The sequence below is a fragment of the Cricetulus griseus genome, chromosome 2 (assembly GCF_003668045.3).
Source record: "Cricetulus griseus strain 17A/GY chromosome 2, alternate assembly CriGri-PICRH-1.0, whole genome shotgun sequence".
In the NCBI taxonomy this organism is placed as follows: Eukaryota; Metazoa; Chordata; class Mammalia; order Rodentia; family Cricetidae; genus Cricetulus; species Cricetulus griseus.
The window spans coordinates 420584722-420606679 of NC_048595.1; the positions used below are offsets into that span (position 1 = coordinate 420584722).

A 21958-nucleotide genomic window follows, 5' to 3' on the forward strand; every position below is an offset into this window, starting at 1 on the left:
GAATATAGAGAGGCAAATACTCAATGGGAAAATTCAGCATGAGCTTAAGAGACTTGAAAGTTTTAGCTAAATTGCTCTCACAGGAGATGGGAAATTTGCAGGCTTCCTCAGATCAGAGAGAGAGAGGCTCAGGGGAACATAAGCAGGATGCATGCACCAATACCATTCAAACAGCTCAAGGAACTAAAAATGGCTTATGTGCAGTATGGACTAACAGTAATACCCAGAGGCTGATAGGGAATATTGCTGTTGAAGCCTCACCCCTAGGAAAATGAAAGCCGGTAGCCAAGGCCTGCCAGTCAGGGGAGAGTATTTGTTATAGAGGGCAGGCAGGGACCTAGGGAGTTAGTTCAGAATTTGTTTCTAGGCCTATGTGGACATGATCCAAAAAGGTTAGAGACACAGGTGTTGGAACTTTGATTGTGAAACTGCTAGCTTACGAGAATGCTGGTACTGCATGCCAGGCCACGCTAAGGCCTCGAAGGAAGAGGACTGACATAGGCGAGTTCATTAAGATTCTTTTCAGATAATGGAACTAACTGACACTCAGGGATTAGAGATGGTGGCTGCCTTACAGGAACTTCAGTTAAAAATATGTTATTCCTACAGAGAAAGCAAGGCATAGGGAGGAAGAAATGCACACAGCCTTCTAGAGGTTGCTTTGGACATGTTCAGGAAGGGCACTGGGTCAAACAGAGTCCCAACAGAAGAGAAAATAGGGGATCAGGCTTGTGCCCAAAATACAGCCACAGATTTTCCAGTGGCCTGGAGGGCAAAAGTCGAACTAAGGCCAAGGTCAGTCCTGGCAGCAGCCACCGTCTGTCCACCTTCAGCCAGCCAGTGGCTCGGTGGGGGGGCCCAACAAAGCAGCTGGGCTGAGGTGGACAGCCTGGAGCTCCTGGGGATAACTTGCAGCCTTGGGAACTGCCACTGTGGCTGATGGCTAGTCAAATGTATATAATGCTATTGATACAGCCTGTCAGGAACTGTTTTAAGATCTTATGGAGAAAGAAAGGCAACATTTTTTAGATCTGTTCAAATTTTGGATGCTCATATTTCAAGGATTGACTATAGCTACTGTGTTAGGAGAAATTTCATTCAAGGTTTTTCTTCTCAACAAACTGATCGTAATCTAGGCAAAAGGAGAAATGTGAGATGTATGCAAGTTATGAATGAATGGTGTGGCCACCGTGTCAGATTCAGTCAGAGACCTTGTCTCAAAACAGTGAGCTGGAAAGCAATGGAGAAAACTATCCAACCTCTGGCCTCCATTCATGTATACCCGAGTGTACCAACCTGCGCACATTCTTGTACATACTCCGCACACACAGCAGACACCCACCCACCCTCCCCACATGTAAGTATCTAGACCAGTGGGTCTCCCTCTTCCTAATGCTGTAACCCTTGAATATAGTTCCTCACGTTATAGTGACCCCCAAGCATCAAATTATTTCATTGATACTTCATACCTGTAATTTTGCTACTCTTATGAGTCATAATGTAAATATCTGATATGTAGGATATCTGATATTTGATCTCTGTGAAAGGGATATTCAACCCCAATCCCAGGAACTGTGACCCACAGGTTGAGAGCTACTGCCACCTACTGACAGTCTAGGGAACTACTTTTATTTTGTAGGAAGACAACAAATGGCACTTGCTTTCAAAAGCAGCCATATAACTCCTTATCTTTTTGCTATGAACATAAAAGTTCAGTCATGTATTGCTTAACAAGGTGAATCAAGTAATAGGCCATTAAACAACTTCTCCATTGTGTGAGCCACAGTGTCTCAACATAAACCTAAATGGTACAGGTCGAATATTTAGCAAAGCATCTTGACAAGCAAGAGACACTGTAAAACATGAGGAGTCTGGGGATTCTGCTGGCATAACGTACTATTCTAATATAAACTTCCCTTAATGAAAAAAGTAAGGTAGCCTGAGACAATGACAATGAGTATAGCATAATACATAAGCAGTAAATTTATCAAGTATTATATACTGCGTGAGTGAATGCACTATCTGTCCGCATGACCCACAGACTGCTTACACCAGCATCTCCCCGTCACATACTGAGCTACCATGTTATAAATGCTCCATCACCAGGTCATATTTGCGGTCCATCACCGATGACTGCATTGTTGTATAGTACATGACTACATTTTAAATCACATGCATTTATTTCTTGTGTGTGTGTTGTATGCATACACATACATACATGTGGGTGAGCACAAACATACCACAGTGCTGCCTGAGTTGAGGTTTTCGAGAGTTGGATCTGTCCTACTGAAGGGACCAGCTTCCCTTTTGGCAGCCATAACGGCCGAACACTGCTCTATGACCTTGTCTTAGTCACTAGAAAGTCAGATGCCTGCCTCGTGACAAGGAACCAATCAGAAGTTAGCTGGCGGCGCTATGCTTTACGACCCTGGGTGTGCTTTACGGACAAGCACACAGCAATGATGCACAAAGCATAGCAACCACCCTGGGAGGGCCTATGGGCCATAACAACCAGTTGGCCAATCAACACAGGGCAAGCCCTCCAAGCCTGGAGGCACAACAATCGTGAGCCTCTGCATACCCCTAGACACTCCCCTTACGCTGTCCTATAAGATCTCTCGGGAGGCCCTAGGAGCCGTCTTTTCTAGCCATCCGCCATGGCGGGTGGGTGAAAGACCCGAGCTAACATGGGGTTAGCTCGTTAAATTACAATAAAGCCTCATGCAGTTTGCAGCAAGCTCTCGAATCCGCCTGGTGATTGGGGTGACCGCAGTCATGGCCTGGGACCCTGGATACCTGAGTTTTCCGGGGGTCTAACACTACCACATGGGTTCTGAGACTCAAAGTCAGGTCATCAGGCTCAGTGGCAAGTATGTGGAACAAGAATACAGATTTTCAGTGGGTATTCACTCTGCCCAAGACCTTTGGGCTATCTGGCCTGATAGAGGCGGTGTTTCTTGTCTGCCTACATGACCTCTTACAGTGAAGGGAGTGGGGGTCGCGCTCTCTTGGGTGGTGAAGCCCGGGTCAGGTGGCAGGAAGCAGCATGTGATAGGTCCCCAGCTTTCCAAGGACTCTGCAACTGGATTTACCCTATCCTGTATTCGTTAGTCTATTTCCTCCTTTACACATCTTAATAAATCCTCGAGACCCCTTAAGCAGACGCAGGTGGATTTCTCATTACACACAGCAATTGCTACTTCCTTTATGGTCTAGTCACCTGCTCTGGGAATCATTCGGGAAATCTGGGTAGCATATTTTAGAGATTTATCTTATTGTTTATGTATTTATTTATAGTGTGTGTGTGTTTGTGTGTGTGTGTGTGTGTACGTGTCTTTGGAAGCAATATTCCAAGTGCTTTATATGCACTGCCCCATCAAATCCTTACAGTAATCACACAAGGTAGGTGCTAATATTATTCATAAATAGAAAAAATTATCTCTACTTGTGAATAAACATGTCTTACAAACTTCAAGAATTTTTACTAGTAAGATTTTACAGTTTTGCATATCAAGTGAATTTTTAAAATTTTTGAACAGGAAAATTTTTCTTCCAGAACACAACTTGCCTTGACTGTAGAGAGCTACGTTGAGGACATAAGCTGCACTCGACCATGAGGCTACAAGGCTGTGTGTGTCACCCTCTGAAGATACTGCCATTCCTACCTTTCCCTTCACAAAGCTGCTCCGCCAGAGTCAGTCTACTTTAAAAGGTTCAAACTTAATGCCAAGCATAAGTCTGCCGGTGAGAAGTTCCACCAACATGGTGACTGTATGGCTTACATAGGAGAGTAAGGAGTCCAAGCTTCCATGTCACTCCCTCATCCTGAAGTCATCCCTGTTGGTCTCTGTGACAAGCCTCTCCCAATCTGCCTTTTTTCTTCTTTCCTCCTCTGCTTCCTGCAGAATCTCCCTTTACTATGTTACCATTAAACCTTTTTTTAAATTATTTTTTAATTTAAAATAAAAACAACCTTATTTTACATACCAATCCTGGTTCCCTCTTCCTCCTGTCCTTCCCCCCCCTCACCATCTCCCCACCTCACCCCCCCTCAACTCCTCAGGGAGGGTGAGGCCTCCCATGGGGGAATCATCAAAGTCTGTCACATCATTTAGGGCAGGACGGAGGCTCTCCCCACTGTGTTTAGGCTGAAAGAGTATCCCTCCATAGGGAATGGGCTCCAAAAAGCCAGTTCAGATACTAGGGATAAATACTGGTTCAATTGCCAGTGGCCCCACAGACTTCCCAAGCCCCCCAACTGACACCCATGTTCAGGGGGCTTAGTTTGGTCTTAATGCTGGTTCGCCAGCTATCAGTCTGGAGTCCATGAGCTCCCACTTGCTCAGGTCAGCTGTTTCTGTGGGTTTCCCCAGCATGGTCTTGACCCATTTGCTCATCACTCCTCACTCTCTACAACTGGATTCCAGGAATTCAGCTCAGTGCTTAGCTGTGGATCTCTGTTTGTGCTTCTATCAGCTACTCGATGAAGGCTCTATGATGGCATATAAGGTAACATAAAATCTTAACAGTTTTTCTCAGGACTCTGCCCTGGGCCCTCTTCTTATCTTAGTATTTCTACTCTTTCCTTTAGGCATCCTATCCACTTTCATGTTTCTGAAACAGCCTTGCATCAAAATTACATTTAATAAACATTTCATCCTGATCTAACTGAGATGACTAACTTGATAAACAAATACGAAGCTGTAAGGACTAACTTACCTGTATGTGTGCAACTGTTTTCCCAAAAGCTTTCCTTTGCTTAACATAGTTCCTGGTTTCTTCAAACATGAACTCACAGGCAGAAATTGCCAAATCTGCAATTAACAGCCTTTCCTAGAACCCCAGAATTAAGCAGTAAGCATTATTACAAAAAACAATTTTCATACCATTTCAATGAGTCCTATAAATAATTGTTATAACAAACTAACTAAAGATCACATTTTAAACTTACTTCTGAGCTCTAAGAAAGGGCTCCCACAGAAGTCTGTAGTTATCACAACATAGCTAAGAACAATGCTAAGGTGTTTGGGTTTTATCCATGCTTTACCACATAGATGTAATCAACTGCCAAGGCTGATTGCTTTCCCTCATTATCTACTACAGAACAGTGCATTTGTGGAGCATTGTTCCACAATGTCTTCAAGTACACGGTTCGAATTCTACCAATTAGTGCAAAAATAGCCTTAGTCACCGAATTCCAGCACACTGGGAATTTCTGTATTCTACTTTCCTTCTGGAGTCACTGGCTCTTGTCAATTTCATGATTAGCCTGAGCCATAGCCACCCAGGTGAACACACTTAAACCGGCATGTAAGTGCCAATGATTAAGCAATTATGAAGACTGCAATTTGACAAATCTTTCTGTTTAAAACCTTCTCTCCTTTTGAATCACAGTTATTTACAACCAAATATTCTTGGTGATGGTTCTTTACAAAGAGCTGTAAGTTCTTCACTTAAGAAGCCGGAATCATTCCAAGAAATACAGAAATAAAATCCCTATTTTCCTTACTTTGGTTACATTTTGGTTGGATCCTGTGGAGGCCTGTTACTTCCTTATCTGACCTGTAACAGTGATCCTTCTTTATATTCAGCTCCATACTCAGATGTCTGTTGTGGTGCAAGCTTGATATGTGTGAATCTACAGGGCTCTGTATTCCATTTCTGTTGAGTATCTAACCGGAAGTAGACAGCAACGTTGGGCATTTAATACCTGTGGGAGCTCTTGCATGAGGTAGTAGAAGCCTTTATTCTCTTCTCCAAGTAGGGCACTAGCTGGCAATCGTACATCTTCAAAGAATAGTTCTGCTGTGTCCTAAGAAATGTGCATCAAGCAGGGAATGAGTGTACTGGTTTCCCAGTAATCCAATAAAGTTCACAGCTTCCACAGAAGAAACAAGGAACAAACTGGAAGGGACTTGGAGATGAAAAGTTAAGTAGTGATCCATAACCCAGGGTGTTTTATCTAATTCCATCTCATTCTATGATGTGTGGCTTTCTCAGTGAAATACACTGTCATTCAGGCTTTGACACTGTCCAGTTCTCTAGGTCCTGGGAAGTTAGAAACTGTAACTCATGTTAAACAAAACATGTTTTCTGGTAATAATATGCCAAAATACTGTTATTACGGCATACCCTTCTTTATAAATTCCACGGATGGTTTATTCCAATTACAAAAGCGAACATTCCCATTTCTAAAGCAGATATTAAAAATGCCCTGGTTGCTTCCCATTTCTGGGCACCACAGAGGCAGTGGCATCACTGAAATAGATCTCCTCCACCATTTCTGAAAGGTACGCTGGCAATAAGCACAGGAAGATGCCATGAGTGACTCTGTCTATCTGCTTTCTGATTGAACACAATAAATTGCCAGAATTCAATTCATACCATTACTTACCTGAGCTTTCATTCCCATTTTGTGTAGCTTCCGGCCCTTGATAAACCCTTTCATTCCATTCTCCACCAAGAAAAGGCTAATACCATGGGCAGGCGACCGAGCTTCACGATTGGTGACGGCAACTACGATCACAAGGTCACTTAACCAGCCATTAGTGATGAACACCTGCAAAAACCCACATGCCCTGTGATGCCCTGGGATATTCTGGTCCATGTACAAGCTAACACTGGGGAGGTGAGGCACGTGTACAAGAAGACCCGAGGGGCAGGAGAAGCTCAGCTACCCACCCTCTGTACACACACAGAATGCCTGGTCACGATGGAGCAAATGGCAGGGGTCACCTGTGCTATCCTGAAGTGTACAGATTTCTCCACTACTCATGTGATGAGTACTAATAGGAAACTAATAGGCTGTCTCTCTAAAACAAAACCAAGCTTCCCATTCACTTGGTAAACTGAATTTTAGAGGGGAGCTACAGAGAGGAAAAGAGAATTGGCTTTTTAAAAGAAATTTAAATTGATAGGTTTTTGAAGAGACAGTTTTGGATAACTTTTTCTTTTTTAAAAAAATATAAATAAAAGATTGACTACTTTCAAAATGGCCTAAATAAGGAAAGGATTATAGTTAAGTTGTGTAGGGGTGGGGAAGGGGATGACAACAAGCTAAACAGGAAATATGAGCTGATGATCCAAAGCATTTAATAACTGACACCTCCTTCCTTGTACACCTTGCCTGGCTTAGTCATCCCCTAAGTCACACGCTGAAAGTCCAGAGCTATCTCCTTCACTTTTATGAGACAGGATCTCACTAACCAGCCAGCCTGACTTGTTATGTAGCTCAGGCTGACCCAAGATTTAACATCTTTCTGCTTCAGCCTCCAGAGTGCAAGGAATAAAGAGAAGGTAGGCGTGTGCCTCCATGAGCATTGAAGCCACATTTCTTGATACCATCTAGACCTGTACACCTACCTGGATTCCACAAAATGACTCACGACCACGGGACAGCCTTCCCATGCCATCCTCCTACCTAATAATGACTACTAACCTACCTTCTGCTGCAACGGGTGCTTTGATAAGCTACGCTATCGTCTGCCTCTCCTTCAACTCCACATGATTCCTGCTGCTCCATTTTACTGTTTGTGTCCATTTCACTTCCTTTTCTATGACTTCCATCACTGTTTCCCCCAACCCTCATCAGTTCTGGCACAAGGTTCTATGACAGCTCCCACTACAACTCTATCCTCCAGGTTCTCAGAGGGACCGTTCTAGAAGGCAGTCTGATCACACCATGTCCACACTCCAACATCCTTGAAAAGCTAGGCTTCAAGGCGAATTCTAAGCCCTTAGAGCAAGCATATAAAACTCACAAACCGGTGCTACTTTATACCTCCTACTACTTCTCTCATCCTATTTTGCCTCCACTTTCTGTCCTCAGCTCAGCTCTACTGAAGCACCGGCTGTCTCACACATTCCAAAGCCTTCCAGACCCATGCATCTATGGAGGCCTGTTCTAACTCTGACAAAGGGAATCCTACTCATCTAGGTTGGACTAAGGTATGTATCACATCATCTAAGATTCTTCTCAGTCCTTCACATTGAGTTAAGTACTTCTATAACTTTTATAACTCACTGTACTTCATCAACTTATCACCATGCCAGGCTTGGATGAGATGTTTCGTTTTGGTTTTTACAGCTTCAAAACCAGGGCCTGGAACACAGTAGGCACACTCTCCCCCACAGAGCCATATCCACAACACCTAGGACTGCTTCCTAAAGTACATTTGAGTGATGTCAGTGATTCACGACAGTTTATAAAAGGAAAGTTCCTAGGATACAAGATGTACTGTCTTCAACTTTTACACACTCACAGTGCACAGGAATTACTGATGTCAGAGAACAGACTGTTCTTAGACACTGACAACATAAGTTGGAAAATCAGATTTTAAGGACCTGACAGTACCACAATATTATTTGATTTTGTAAAGATAAAAGCACTAACTTAAAGCAAATAGAAAAGAAATTTAAAAACAGATAAACACAAAATAGTTGTATATGCTTGGAATGCTAGCACTTGGGCAGGTAACATAGGAGGATCGTGAGTTCAAAGCCACTCTGGGCTTTATAGCATGACCCTGTCTCAAACAAACAAGCAGCCCAAATAATAACAATGTCCCCCAACCCCCACCTCCACCAGAGTGATAATATTTAGCATCAGAGAAACCCTGGGCTCAAACCCTTGCACCAAAAAAAGAGCAGTCAAACGAGAAAATGCATCCACAAACAGGCCTTGTATTAAAAAAAAAAAAAAAAAAAAAAAAAAAAAAAAAAAAAAAAAAAAAAAAAGAACGTCTTTCTGTAATGTTTAGTCAACTGGAACAGTTCTTCCCGGGATAAATTTGCTCTTGAGCCACTTGCACCTGTTTGAGGCGCTCTTCAAGTCTATCGGTAAGTTGATTCTCAGGCCAACTGGAGGTTCTTGAAAGCCTATCACGTGCACTTTTATCTCTTAAGAGCTCTTGAAAGTTTCTGATATTTGCTTGAAAGCTTTTCTTCCCAATCTTTCTTTTTTCCATTTTATTTTGTAAGTGTTTGGGTGTTTTTGTTTTTCCTACATGTACGTCTGTGCACATGCATACCGAACCCACAGAAGCCAGAAGAGGGCATCAGATTCCCTGGAAGTGGACTTACAGTGAGTTATATAAGCCACCATGTGGGTGCTGGTAATGGAACCTAGGTCTTCCAGAAGAGGGGCCAGTACTCTTAACTGTTGTAGCTTCTCTCCAGCTCCCTCTTAATCTTTTTTATAAAGATGATTTACTTGTTTGATAGTATACATATGTGTGAGGTCCCTCCTCTATCATTCTCTACCTTGTTCTTTTAAAGCGGGGCCTTTCCTCAAACCTGGGGTTTTCATTTTTCACCTCTGCTTGTAGCCATCAAGCCCTAGTGGTTCTCTTGTCTCTGTCCCCTTCAGTGCTGGGGTTAAAGGTGTGCATGGAACCATACCCACCTTCACCAATCTTTCATCAGCACAAAGTTCACCATTGTTTGTCTCACTTTGGGGCAACAAAAACTACATTTTCTTCATCATTGTCTTCTTTTCTTCTCTCCTTTTCTTTTTGGGGGGTGGGGTTATTTTCCAAAAGTTATTTGGAAGCTAAAAGCACCTTTGCAGTATTTGTGGAGGGCCAAGCAACATGGAACACAGAAGAGGCTATAGCTATAGATTCTGCCATATAAAAACTGTAAATTTCTTACTACCCTGAAAACTCTCAAACAATTTCTTTCTAAGTCCTTAGATTGCTCCTATCATCAACTATGTGCAGTTTTAGATTCTGGTACCCATGGCCTGCTTACAAAGAGAAGCCCTTCTTGACACACCTTGCTTCCGTTGAGAATCCAATCACTCCCAGACCTTTTGGCATTTGTTCTGACTCCTTGTAAGTCACTACAATGGAAAACAAAGGTCAATCAATTGGTAACAATAAAATTATGCTAAAGCTATTATGTAAAGTCTCATGTATTAAAAATCCTAACATTAGAAATGGTCACAGAGTTGCACTAAAAATGCATCTGATATATTTTAAAGATCTTACATGAATGAATGTATGATAATTAAGTGAACTAACCAGACTTTACAGGAGTCACAGAAGCCCAACTATATTTAAGAACTCCAAACTAGACTATGGTGTGGGCGTGGTCAGAGTCACCTGTGCCAGCCTCCAAGTAGGCGTGGCCAGCATTTCCCCTACAATTGTGACATTTTAAGACTTGCTGTCTCCCTAAAGTATGAATCAGCATGTACTTCCTTGCCTTTATTTGGTTCCTATTACTATCTTTTCATCAAAACAAAAGCAAAAAAGCAGGGGCTGGAGCTAAGAGCTAAGCTCTGTAGCTAAGAGCACTTGCTGCTCTTACAGAAGATCACAGCCATCCATAAGTCCAGTTTCAATGCCTTCTTCTGACATCCATGGGCACCTGTCATACTCGTGGTACACATACATACATGTAAGCAACAATAGTCATACAGAAGGCAAATGTAAAAAAGCTAAACAATTTTCAACTGCCTTCTTCCTAACAAACCAACTCTAAAAGGAGTGTATCTTTCTAGATATTTCTATTTGAAACATGAACAGGGGCTGGAGAGATGGCTCAGTGGTGAAGAACGCTTACTGGTCTCTCAAAGGACCCAGATTTGGTTCCCAGCATCAACATCAGGTGGCTCAAAACCACCCGTAACTCCAGCTTCCAGGGGACCCAGTAACTTCTGCCTCCGTGGGAACCTAAAGTCACATTACACAACCACCCACACATATATGCACATAATTTTAAAGCAATAAACACATAAAAACAGTATTCAAATAAGAAAATTATCCATTTACTTTTGGTCTTTTGAGACAAGATTTGATATGTAGCTCAGGCAGTCCTAGAACTCACTATGCAGCCCAGCCTGTCCTCAAACTAAATCTTCCTGCCTCAGCTTCACAAGGGCTAGGATTTCAAGTGTGTAACATGAGGCCTGACTTTCAAAAATAATTTATCTCCTGAATCAACATTGTTTAAATATACCCTTCTAATATTTTCAATGGATGTAAACATACATATGTAATATACGTATTTTTTTATAAAATTAGAACCATACATGATTTTGATCTTCATATATAGTATTTTTCTGTGAGATAATTTTTGTTTTATGGTAGTTTTGTTTTGTTTTTTAATACAGGGCCTTTCTATTATGTAGCTCCAGCTGTCCTGGAACTTGCTTATAAACCAGACTGGTCTTGAACACACAGATTCACCTGCCTCTGGTTTAAAGGTATACACCACACCCAGCCCTGTAAGATAATTTTCATTTACATAAGTTTTTTTTAATTACATGATTTATTTAGTGTGTGTGTGTGTATTTACATGCACACTGCTACAACATGAGTGTAGAGTTCAAAGGCCAAGTTTTAGAAGTCAGTTCTCTTCTACCATGTGGGTCCTGGGAGGGGATCAAACTTAGGTTATCAGACTTGGGGGCAGACATCTTTACCCGCTGAGCCACCTCACCAGCCCTAGCATTAAGTTTTTCATTTTCACTAATACTCTACAATGAATAGCACAGTGTATAACTAATCCACATTACATTATTATATGTGATCCTTGTATTTTTATACTCCACAGTCTTTAAAACATTACTTTCTGCCAGGCAGTGGTGGAATACTCCTTTACTCCCAGCACTTGGGAGGCAGCAGCAGGCAGATCTCTGTGAGTTCAAGGACAGCCTGGTCTACAAAGCTACACAGAGAAACCCTGTCTCAAACAAACAAACAAACAAAACAAACAAACAAACAAAAAACACCTTTCTACACTAGGTTAAATACTATACCCACCATTCCAAAGACACCAGGTCCTAACCTTACATTACATCACCTGGAAAAGGGATCTGGCAGATGTGAGCAGTTCTAGGATTTTTGAGGCAGAAAGATTATCATGGATTATCTAGATGAACTCTAAATATCACAGATATCCTTAAGAGAGGTGCAGAGTGAGAAAAGTAGGGGGCTACATGACCCTAGGTAATAAGCCAGTGAAGGCTAGGAGCCACCAGGACAAGAGAGGGGCAAGGAGTGAGTTCTTCCCTTTACCCTCTAGGGGGTGTATGATACACTGATTTGGGACCAAAGATATCAAATGTGGATTTATAGCCTCCAGAAATGTGAGAGATGAATTCCAATGTTATAATTTTCACCATTAGGATCAGTTCCTAAAATCTGTACATAGGTTGTTAAAATAGTTGTCCCCGAGACTAGAAAGATGAGACAGAAGTTAAGAGCTCCTCTTGCAGAGGACCTGGGTTCAGTCCCCAGCACCCACTGCAAAAGGCTCACAACAGCAACTCCAGCTTCAAGGAATCTGATGATCTCTTCTAGCTTCCATGGGCACCCACACACGTACAGCATGTAGACACAGACACAGACACATAAAACAACAACAAAACCTGGTTATTCCATGCAGGGACATAAACAGATAAAAAAAAAAAAAGTAATGGCATAGGTTAGTGGTATACAGGAAACACTGAAAATGCTTTAAATATAGTACAACCCAGTAATGACAAGAACACAGACTTCGAATATTACCTCAGTTTCCCTGATTCTAACATTGAGACTTAGAGATTTCTACACCACCACAGATCTGGTGTCATAATAGCCCAAATACAATGTAATCATCAACTTGCTGTAATGTATTTTTTTAAAAAGAACTTTTCTCATTTTTTTCTCCTAACCTAGGGACCATAATAATTCTCTATCTTATATGATTATCCCCAAATGAGAATTAATGTAAGAAATCAGTGTGAGAACACTTACAAAAACCTACAGCATCATGCAAATGTACATCAGTGAATACAACAAAGTCACCTGTGAACTCAGGAGGGGAAGGGCTGGTGAAACGGAATGGTTCCCAGAAACTGCAAACATGTTTAAAAAGTATCATCATCTTTATTACTGTGTGTATGTAAGTGCGCAAGCCAGGGCATGCACGCATTGTAGAGCTCATTTCCTCCTTCCATCTTTATACACAGTCCACTCAGGTTGCCAGGCTTGCAACACAAGCAAGCACCTTTACCTGCTGAGTCATCTCATTGATCCAGCACTGGCAAACTTTCTGTGGAGGCCAAATCTAAAAATCTAAGTTAAGAACACAGTGGTCGACCCATCTCTGACATAAGGCAAAACACACTGTGTCCCATCTTTTCTGGTCTTTCCCTCTCATACATGTGTCCTTGTTTCTCAGCATTTTGACATTCTTCTTAGTTTGAAACGTCCCTGGTTTTGCACTCTCTTCTTTTTAAAATGTACAGCCTCCACAGCTGTGTCCAAGAGTTCCAATAAGCATGTTTAACAGCCCTCTCAACACTTAAAAAAAAACACATTCTGCTAAAGACTCACTTCATACACTACTGCTGTGTTCATTACACCATGTTGATATCTTGAACATAGCAGATATTACAACTGCTTTGCCATTATTTGTTTATAAAAATGCCTTGTTTTCAGACTGCAGTTTTACACTGTGAATTATGCTGTGTTCACTTTCATCTTGTATACAGCTCAGAATCACTTATAAAGAGCAATGGTCACCTAGTACCCACAGGGACTTGGGGGAATTGGTTCCAGGAACCCTATTCCCAGACACTAAAACCTATATACTTTATACATGCTTTAAAGTTTAATTTCCACATTACTTATAGAATCCAGGCCAATGTAAATACTTGCCAGGTTTTCTAGCGACTAATGACAAGAAATACATTACACATTCAGTACAGGTGAAAATATCTTTTCCAAATATTTTCAATCTGAGATTCTATAACTCCATGAATGCAAAACCCATATTTATGGGGCACTGTGGAGCATGCCTAGCAAATGTTTACAGGTAGGCTACAGCTTCTGAGAATTCAAAAGCCAGCTAAATGTTGACTCACCTTCCAGCACCAGGCTCTGTCATTGCTATGGCACCGATGCACTTGCCTGCCGTCATCTGAGGGATGAAGTGCTCTATCTGTTCTTTTGTGCCATAATGTGCAATATAGGGCATGACAATATCCGAATGAAGACTGAAACCAGGGCCTGTGCAGTTTGAGTATGCTCTTAGAACAAAAAGAGAAAACGGAACCGTGAAATAGCTAGTTGGTTGTTTTTAAGTTTCTCTAATTTTCAAGTTTACTGACTAACTTAGCCAAGGTGTCACTGTGCTGAGTGGTAACAGCCTGCCTTCTCAGAAGCCCACGACCTTCCCGAATGCCATCTTGTTTCTAAACCTTTTCATTGTGGCTCTAACATAGCAATGGTACATTAGGAGCACGCCCCCATTGCTTACAACTTTTTTAAAATTACGGCCGTTTTTTTTTTTCTTTTTTCTTTTGTTATTTTTTGAGACAGGGTTTCTCTGTGTAGCCTTGGCTGTCCTAAAACTAGCTCTGTAGAACACGCTGGCCTCAACTCACGAGATCTGCCTGCTTCTGCCTCCCGATGTTGGGATAAAAGGCGTGCACCACCACCATCCAGCTAATTTATGTTCTTAGACAGATGTAAAATATTCCAGATTATTTATGTCACATAACTTACATATTCCTCTTCCCACTGTAGTACATTAAGTTTGCATCACAGTTTAGAGGATTATGGTCAAATATAACAGGGACTTGAGAGCACAGATTCCTCTTTTCCTAATAAACTGCGTTCTTACAGTAAATTCCCCGGAATAGCACCCTGCTGGGAACATGTCCATTCATCTTTGATACACTTACATTTAAGTCCCAGAAATGTTCATTTTTCTTCATGCTACTAATGGTGAATGGATATGTTATTTTCACAACTATCTTGTCATTGTTGGGTATCAGGATTTGTCAATTTTCACAAATTTTGCTGATAGGCAGAATGATAATTCCAGGCTGGTGTAATTTACCATCACTTGGTAGTGAGGAAGACTTCTCTCATTAAATAAAATGGAAGAGCATTTCTCTTATGAGGCGCTGTTGCTCCAAAATCTCCTGCCATTTTAGCTGAAGCCTCTGTATTCTTACAATGTAACTTTTGGCATATTTCAATGGAATATTTTCCCGTTCTGCTATACTCTTTAAAGGGAGAGAGGAGATACAACTAACCAGAAATGAAAAATGAAGCTATTCTCTTTTTTGTTTTTTGAGACAGGTTTTCTTTATGTATTCCTGGCTGTACTGGAACTATCTCCATCTACCAGGCTGGCCTCAAACTCGGGGACCCACCTGCCTCTGCCTCCCAAGTGCTGGCATTAAAGGCGTGTGCCACCATGCCTTTTTGTTTCTTAAGACCTTGCTATGTAGCTCCAGCTGTCCTAGAACTCTATGTAAAACAAGCTAGCCTTGAACTCTCAGCGATCTTCCTGCTTCTGTCTCCTGTGTGCTAGGATGACAGGTATGTACCACATCTGTACTGCCAACAGTATTTAGTTCAACAATGTAAAAGGACTTACAAATCATGGAATACCTTCCCACATCCAAGACTGAGTACACACATGGTCATCTCCCGTATTTTACACTGAATTCTCAGTCTTCCAAGAACTTCAGAAAGTATTTCCATTACCATGTCAGGAAGGAGAACTTAAACAAGACTCCACTTTAAACGTCTCCATACTTACTGCTCTTCCCAAGTAACTGCTGTTGAGAACAAGTCTCCGCCAATACCGCCATGTTTCTCTGCGATGTTGACGCCAAGCAGGCCTTGCTTGCCAGCTTTCTCCCACAATTCTCTACTCACTTCTCCAGCTTTCTCCCATCTGCAAAAGTAAACTTAAAGTCAGACAAACTTCCTGAAAATTATGTAAACGGACACACAGGTAACTTGAGATTTGTGCAGGAACATGTCCTTAATTTAAAGTAGCAGATGGCACTGGCCACAGGCCTTTCAGTGTGTACCTGGCTCATTTCTGCTTTTTTTTTTTTTTTTCTTCCTGGTCATGGCTACCTTTTGCTCCCTCCTGATCTACTGACTAGACCTTTAACTTATTCCTGCTGCTCTCATGGGTACTTGATGCTCTAGGATACAGCTTAGTTTTACCCCATAGCTATGAAATCTCCCAAACAGGACTTGTAAAGATTTCCCACATATTTCGTTAAAATGCTGAATTTAAACCGGGTATGGGTGTGTACACTTTTGATCCCAGCACTGGGAAGAAGAGGCAGGTGGATCTCTGTGAATTTAAAGCTAGCCTGGTCTACATAGAAAGTGCCAGGCAAGCCAGGGCTACATAGACCTGTCTCAAAAGAAAAAAAAAATCACAAAAGCTATTCTTAAATAATATTTAAAACCCATTTGCAATATAGTAAAATTAGTGAATTTTGAAACACGACAAAATTCTACTTTAATACAAATTATATTTTTGTTCAATAATAAAGTGATTAATCAAGAGATACTGGCAGCGGGGCTAAGATGGCTCAGTGGTTAAGAGCAGAGGACCTGGGTTCAATTCCTGGCACCACTTCCTGGCACACACACAGTGGTTCATAAGTATCCTTAACTACAGCTCCAGAATGTACAGGATTCACAGAAATGCATTCAAGGAAAACATTCATACACATTAATAAATCTATAATACTCTTTAGAAACAAAACCAGTGGTAAAAATATTTAGAGGTAGCCAATGACCTACCAAGTTGCACTATGCTGACCTCTTAAACATTTACATACTTTAATTTATTCATAACACAGAAAAAAAGACTATAAAATAGACTTAGGATTTGACAATTAACCATAGAGTTTGGTATTTTTGTTTAGTTTTGTTTATTTTTTTAAATGTTATTCTTAGGTTCCCTTGTAAATCCACAAACTTTCCCTCTCTTGAATGACACACTTTAAAAGGCCAAATGTGATGACACAAGCTTGTAGCCCCAGATACTTGGGCACCTGGGGAGAAAATACTTGTGCCCATGAATTCAAGACGAGCCTGGGGAACATAGTAATATATGAGGACTTGAAAAATAAAATTAATACTACTAACAGTAACAATAAAATATTTATAAAACCAAGAAATCCTACCTATGATCTCCACAGTAGTTCAGTAAAGAACAGTGACCAGGCAAAGAAAGCACTTTTTGGGTCACGTGCATGGCATTCTGGGAAAGGGTCATTTCGGAATGTAACGTTAAAGTGGGGAAAGAGGACACTTACTCTGCATGGTACGGAACCACTTCTTCCTGAAAAAACTTCCTTACACTTTCCCGGAAAATGTCGTGTTCTGAGGAAAAGATTCTCCTGATTCCGATATCAGTTAATTTTTTAGCAGAAGGGGTTTCCAGGCGTGCTTCTCCTCCGGAATGAGAACACCTTAAAGAAACATGCATTGAGAAAATTATATCAACCATTACTCTTGATATCCAAATGAGTGCCAATAAACGACATGGAACCCTGAGATATGCTTCAGATAGGATCTCCTCACCTCCCAGACCATCAAAGAACCCTCCCGAGGCCCTCCTGCCACAGTCGAAAAGAAGATAGCACTTTGTCACAGTTCAACTGTCTCCAGTCAGCAATCTGCAAAGTGGATCACACTTGACATAACCACGGATGTGGGCTGAGGTGAGCACACTGTTCCCAAACAGCACATGGACTAAACTGCATAAAAGCCAAACACTACAATAGAATAACAGTGGTAAATTTTCTCGTCACATACCATTTTTAAAACAATATAAACCCTCCCTAAGTAGTAATATAACCAGAATCACAATTCCAAATAGCAGGAGCCTAAGATGTGAACTGTGTCAATGACACTGTCACACAACAGTGTCAATCAAAATGCCCACTGGAGCCAATTGGAATGTCAATCAAAATGGTTAACAAAACTGTGTGGATTTGTATGGGATTCTTGAGGCTCCTCAGCTGCTTCCCTCTCCCCTCCATCCCTCTCCTCCACTCCCCTCAGGGAATATAAAAGGGCTTTTCATCAGTTTTCTCAGTCAGTTGTATTCAGGGTTTTGTCTTGTTTCTACCGAGTTCCCCTTAGGAGGACAATCCTTTGCACATCTTCAAACTCACATCTGAATAAAACTTTTTTAAATAAAAATTCTTGGATTTGAAAGCGAAATGTGGGTTTTAAGAACAGGGTGAGTCCATTCACACTGGTGGCGACCTTGTCCTTCACCATGATGTGAATGATAATTTCCTTGCCTGACAGTGTGCCCTGGTCCCTGCATTCAGCATGCTTGGGAGCTGGATTCAGCAGCTATTCTGGATCCTTCTTGGACTCTTAGAGGGAGCCACACATCCCATACATTCGTTCAAAGCAGTTGCCATCGGATACAAAGCCCACCCCTGGGTAGCCAATGAGCTACACTGAGTTAACGAAGGGTTTAAAGATCTTTCGGTCTGAGTTAGCAATTAGTAATTCTGTTTAGTAAAGGTCAAATCATTCTTCACACAACAGATTGGCCCCATACTTATGAGGGTCTAAGGCTTTCCCAGCATACAGGTAATGGGTAACGTGGTGGCAAACCTGACCAATCACCAATGGAAGAGATGTTCTGGAAGTCTGTGGCTCACATGAGCCTGAATACCAGTACAGCTGAATACTGTAATAGACATAAAGTCCTTCCCTTTTAAGGTCCTGATGAGACCTCTGTTATGGAACACAATAGGCATCAGTGTTTACTAGCTGCCCTCAACCCCATTGCTACTGCATCTTAGTTCTCACTATACCAATGATGAGTCCCTAAAAAAGTTAATACATATCAAAATGTGGGAAAAAGCTTCTTTTTGTGTGTTAAGTTCTAACTTATGTTTCTCTCCTTCTTGGATGGACCCTGTTATTACTTTAGTCTTTTTCTGGAAAAGATCCATTTCTTAATTACACAAACTAGAACTAATGATTTAAATTTCTTATGAGTTTTTGATAAAACATTAATACTTGTTTCTAAAACAAGTCAATAACAAAACCAGGCAAAGATCCAAGAAAAAAAGTTAAAGACCAGAGCTCCTGAAGAACACAGAACCCATCATGGTAAAAGTCACCGAGAAGCTAGGTATCGAAGAGCATACATATCTCACCATAACAAAGGCTACATATGACAACCTACAGCCAATATGCTAAACACGAAAAAAAAAAAAAAAACCAACAAACTACCATTCCTACAGCCAACATCATGCTAACCAAAAAAGAACCCAAACCATTCACATTAAGATAGGAACAAGACAGAGTGATTTTTCGACTCCTATTTAATACAGTGCTTGAAAACTTAGCTAGAGCAATAAGAAAACAAAATAAGTAGGATGTAAATAGGAAAAGAAGTCCAAGTGTATCTATTTGCAGATGGTCTGAATCTAACCTAAAAGACTCTAAAGACTCCACAAAAAAAAAAAAAAAAAAAAAAAAAAAACTCCCAGAGCTAATAAACACTTTCAGCAACATAGCAAGAAACAAAATTAACACACAAAATTCATCCGTTTCCTCTATGCCAATAACAAAACATACTGAAAAAGAAATCAGGGAAACAATCCTACTCACAGTACACACACACACACACACACACACACACACACACACACACACGCACGCACGCACACACACACACACACACACACGCACACACACCACTAGGAATAAACTTATCCAAGGAAATAAAAGACTCTTCTTCAACATAAACATTAAGACACTGAAAAACCAAGGATGTCACTAGAGGATGACCACCTATGTTCATGGCTCAGAATGTAGAGAGCTGTTGTGGGATTATACAGCAGGTGACAATTAGTGTTTAACAAGCCACCCCGTCTGGTTAAAAAAAAAAAAAAAAAAAAAAAAAAAAGTCTAACTATTAGATACATAAGAATTTTTCCTAAGCTATGGCTGCCATTTGTGGATATTTTTTTTTTTCCGAATAACCTGGTGACTGGGGGCTGGACCTCCATTGTCAGCTATATCAAAAGAATTAATATTATGAAAATGTCTATCCTATCAAAAGCAATCTACAGATTCAATGCAACTCCAACAAAAAATCCTGGGCTATTCTTCAAAGAAATAGAAAAAAAGTGTTAAAATTTATATGGAGGAAAAAAATTATATGAGCAAACAAAGCCAAGGTCAACTCCAGGTAACTGATCTCTGGTAAAGATTCCAAAAGTATCCATGGTGGGGGAAAGACAGATCTTCAGTAGATGGTGCTGGGGAACCCATATAGAAGACTAAACTAGAATCTCATCTCTGACCCTGCACAAAGCTAAACTCCCAGTGGATCTAGCACCTCAATATAAGATCTGTTATCTTGAAACTCCCAGAGGAAAAAGTATCTGGAAACTCCCAGATAACAAATGTGATCCCATGAAACTAAGATGCTTCTGTCAGTCAAGTGAAGAGGCAGCCCACAGACTGGAGAAAAATCTTTGCCAATTCTACATCTAACACAGGATTAGTGTCTAGAATATACTAGCAACTCAATTGCAAAATGGGTTATGAAAGGGAATAGAAAGATCTCAGAAGAAGAAACACCTAAAAAGTAATAAAAATAAAGTGTTCAACGGCCTTAGCCATCAGAGAAATGTATATTAAAGCTATTTTAAAATTCTACTTTACCTCAAGCCATCATGGCTGGCCATCAAGAAATGAGAAGCTGGGAGTCAAGTTATAGCACACGCCTTTAATTCCAGCACTCCAGAGGCAGAGGAAGGCAGATATCTGTGAGTTCAAGGCCAACCTGGTCTATAGAGGGAGTTCCAGGACATCAAGGGCTATACAGAGAAACCCTGTCTTCAAAAACCAAAACAAACGAATACAAAATGACAACTAATCCTGGCTGGCATGTGGGCAAACCTTTACACACTGTTGGTGGTGGGAGTGTAAAACTAGTGAAGTCACTTTGGAAAACAGTGTAGAGGTTTCCTAAAAGAAAATAAGTAAGAGATAGAGAAAATTAGAAACACAACTACCATATGACCCAGCCATACCACTCCCAGGCATGTACCCAAAAGATGCTGTATACTATCACAGATTCTTCACCCCCCCCCCTTTATTTTACATCCTGACTGTAACACAGCTTCTCCTCCCTCCTACCCCTTCATCCCCTCCCTCACCTCTTCTCCATTTACCCACCCCCAAACCACTCCTCCTGTTTCTGTTCAGAAAGGGGCAGGCCTTCCATGGGTGTCAACAAAGCATGACATATCAAGTTGAGGTAGGACTAAGACTGGGCAAGGCAATCCAGTATGAGGGACAGGTTACCCAAAGCCATCCAAAGCATTAGGGACAGCCCCTGCTTCTGATTGTCAGGAGTCCCACAAGCTATACAACTGTCACATATATGTAGAGGGCTTAGGTCAGCCCCATGCAGGCTCGCTAGTTGTTGGTTCAGACTCTCGAGTTCCTATGAGCCAGGTGACTTGACTCTGTGGGCTTTCTTGTGGTGTCCTTGACCCGTCTGGCTACTATAATCCTTCCTTTCTCTCTTCAGCAAGATTTCCTGGGGTGGGGGTAATGCTTGGCAGTGGGTCTCTGCATCTCTTTTCATCAGTTACTGGAAGAAGGCTCTCTCTGATGACAACTGGAGTAGTCACCAATCTGATCACAGGAGAAGGCCAGTTCAGGCTACTGTATCCACTATTGCTAGGAGTCTTAGCTGGGGTCATCATTGTAAATTCGGTAGTTTTCCCTGTATCAGGTTTCTCTCTGAACCCGAAATTCCTCCCCCCTTCCAATCACCTCTTTCATTACTCTCCCCCTCCATTCACATCCCCAACCCGATCCCTCATGACCCCCCCATCGCCCCCAGTCCACCCAGGAAAACTCTTCTATTTCCCCTTCCCAGAGAGATCCATGCTTCCCCCTTTGGTCCCTCTTTGTTACCTAGGCTCTCTGGGTCCATGGATTGTAGCATGGTTATCCTTTACAGCGAATATCCACTTAGAAGTGAGTATATATCATGTTTGTCTTTCTGGGTCTGGGTTACCTCACTCAGGATGATCTTTTCTTTTCTTTTTAAGATTTTATTTATTTATTTATTTATTTATTTATTATGTATACAACATTCTGCTTCCATGTATATCTGCACACCAGAAGAGGGCACCAGATCT

At 41.3% G+C, this 21958-nt stretch overlaps 1 protein-coding gene across 1 annotated transcript in view; it reads right to left on the reverse strand.

Annotated features, from left to right (window-relative positions):
* The window catches only part of Acadl (acyl-CoA dehydrogenase long chain), a 36227-nt gene that overhangs the window by 11622 nt on the left and 2647 nt on the right, over window positions 1-21958 (reverse strand). The window contains exons 2-8 of the mRNA XM_027397132.2: window positions 17075-17230; window positions 15547-15684; window positions 13856-14020; window positions 9775-9841; window positions 6395-6559; window positions 5711-5812; window positions 4720-4833 (exon numbers count right to left, since the gene is read on the reverse strand). Of these exons, the coding sequence (XP_027252933.1) occupies window positions 4720-4833; window positions 5711-5812; window positions 6395-6559; window positions 9775-9841; window positions 13856-14020; window positions 15547-15684; window positions 17075-17230 (907 nt within the window). The remainder of the gene's footprint in view (window positions 1-4719; window positions 4834-5710; window positions 5813-6394; window positions 6560-9774; window positions 9842-13855; window positions 14021-15546; window positions 15685-17074; window positions 17231-21958) is intronic.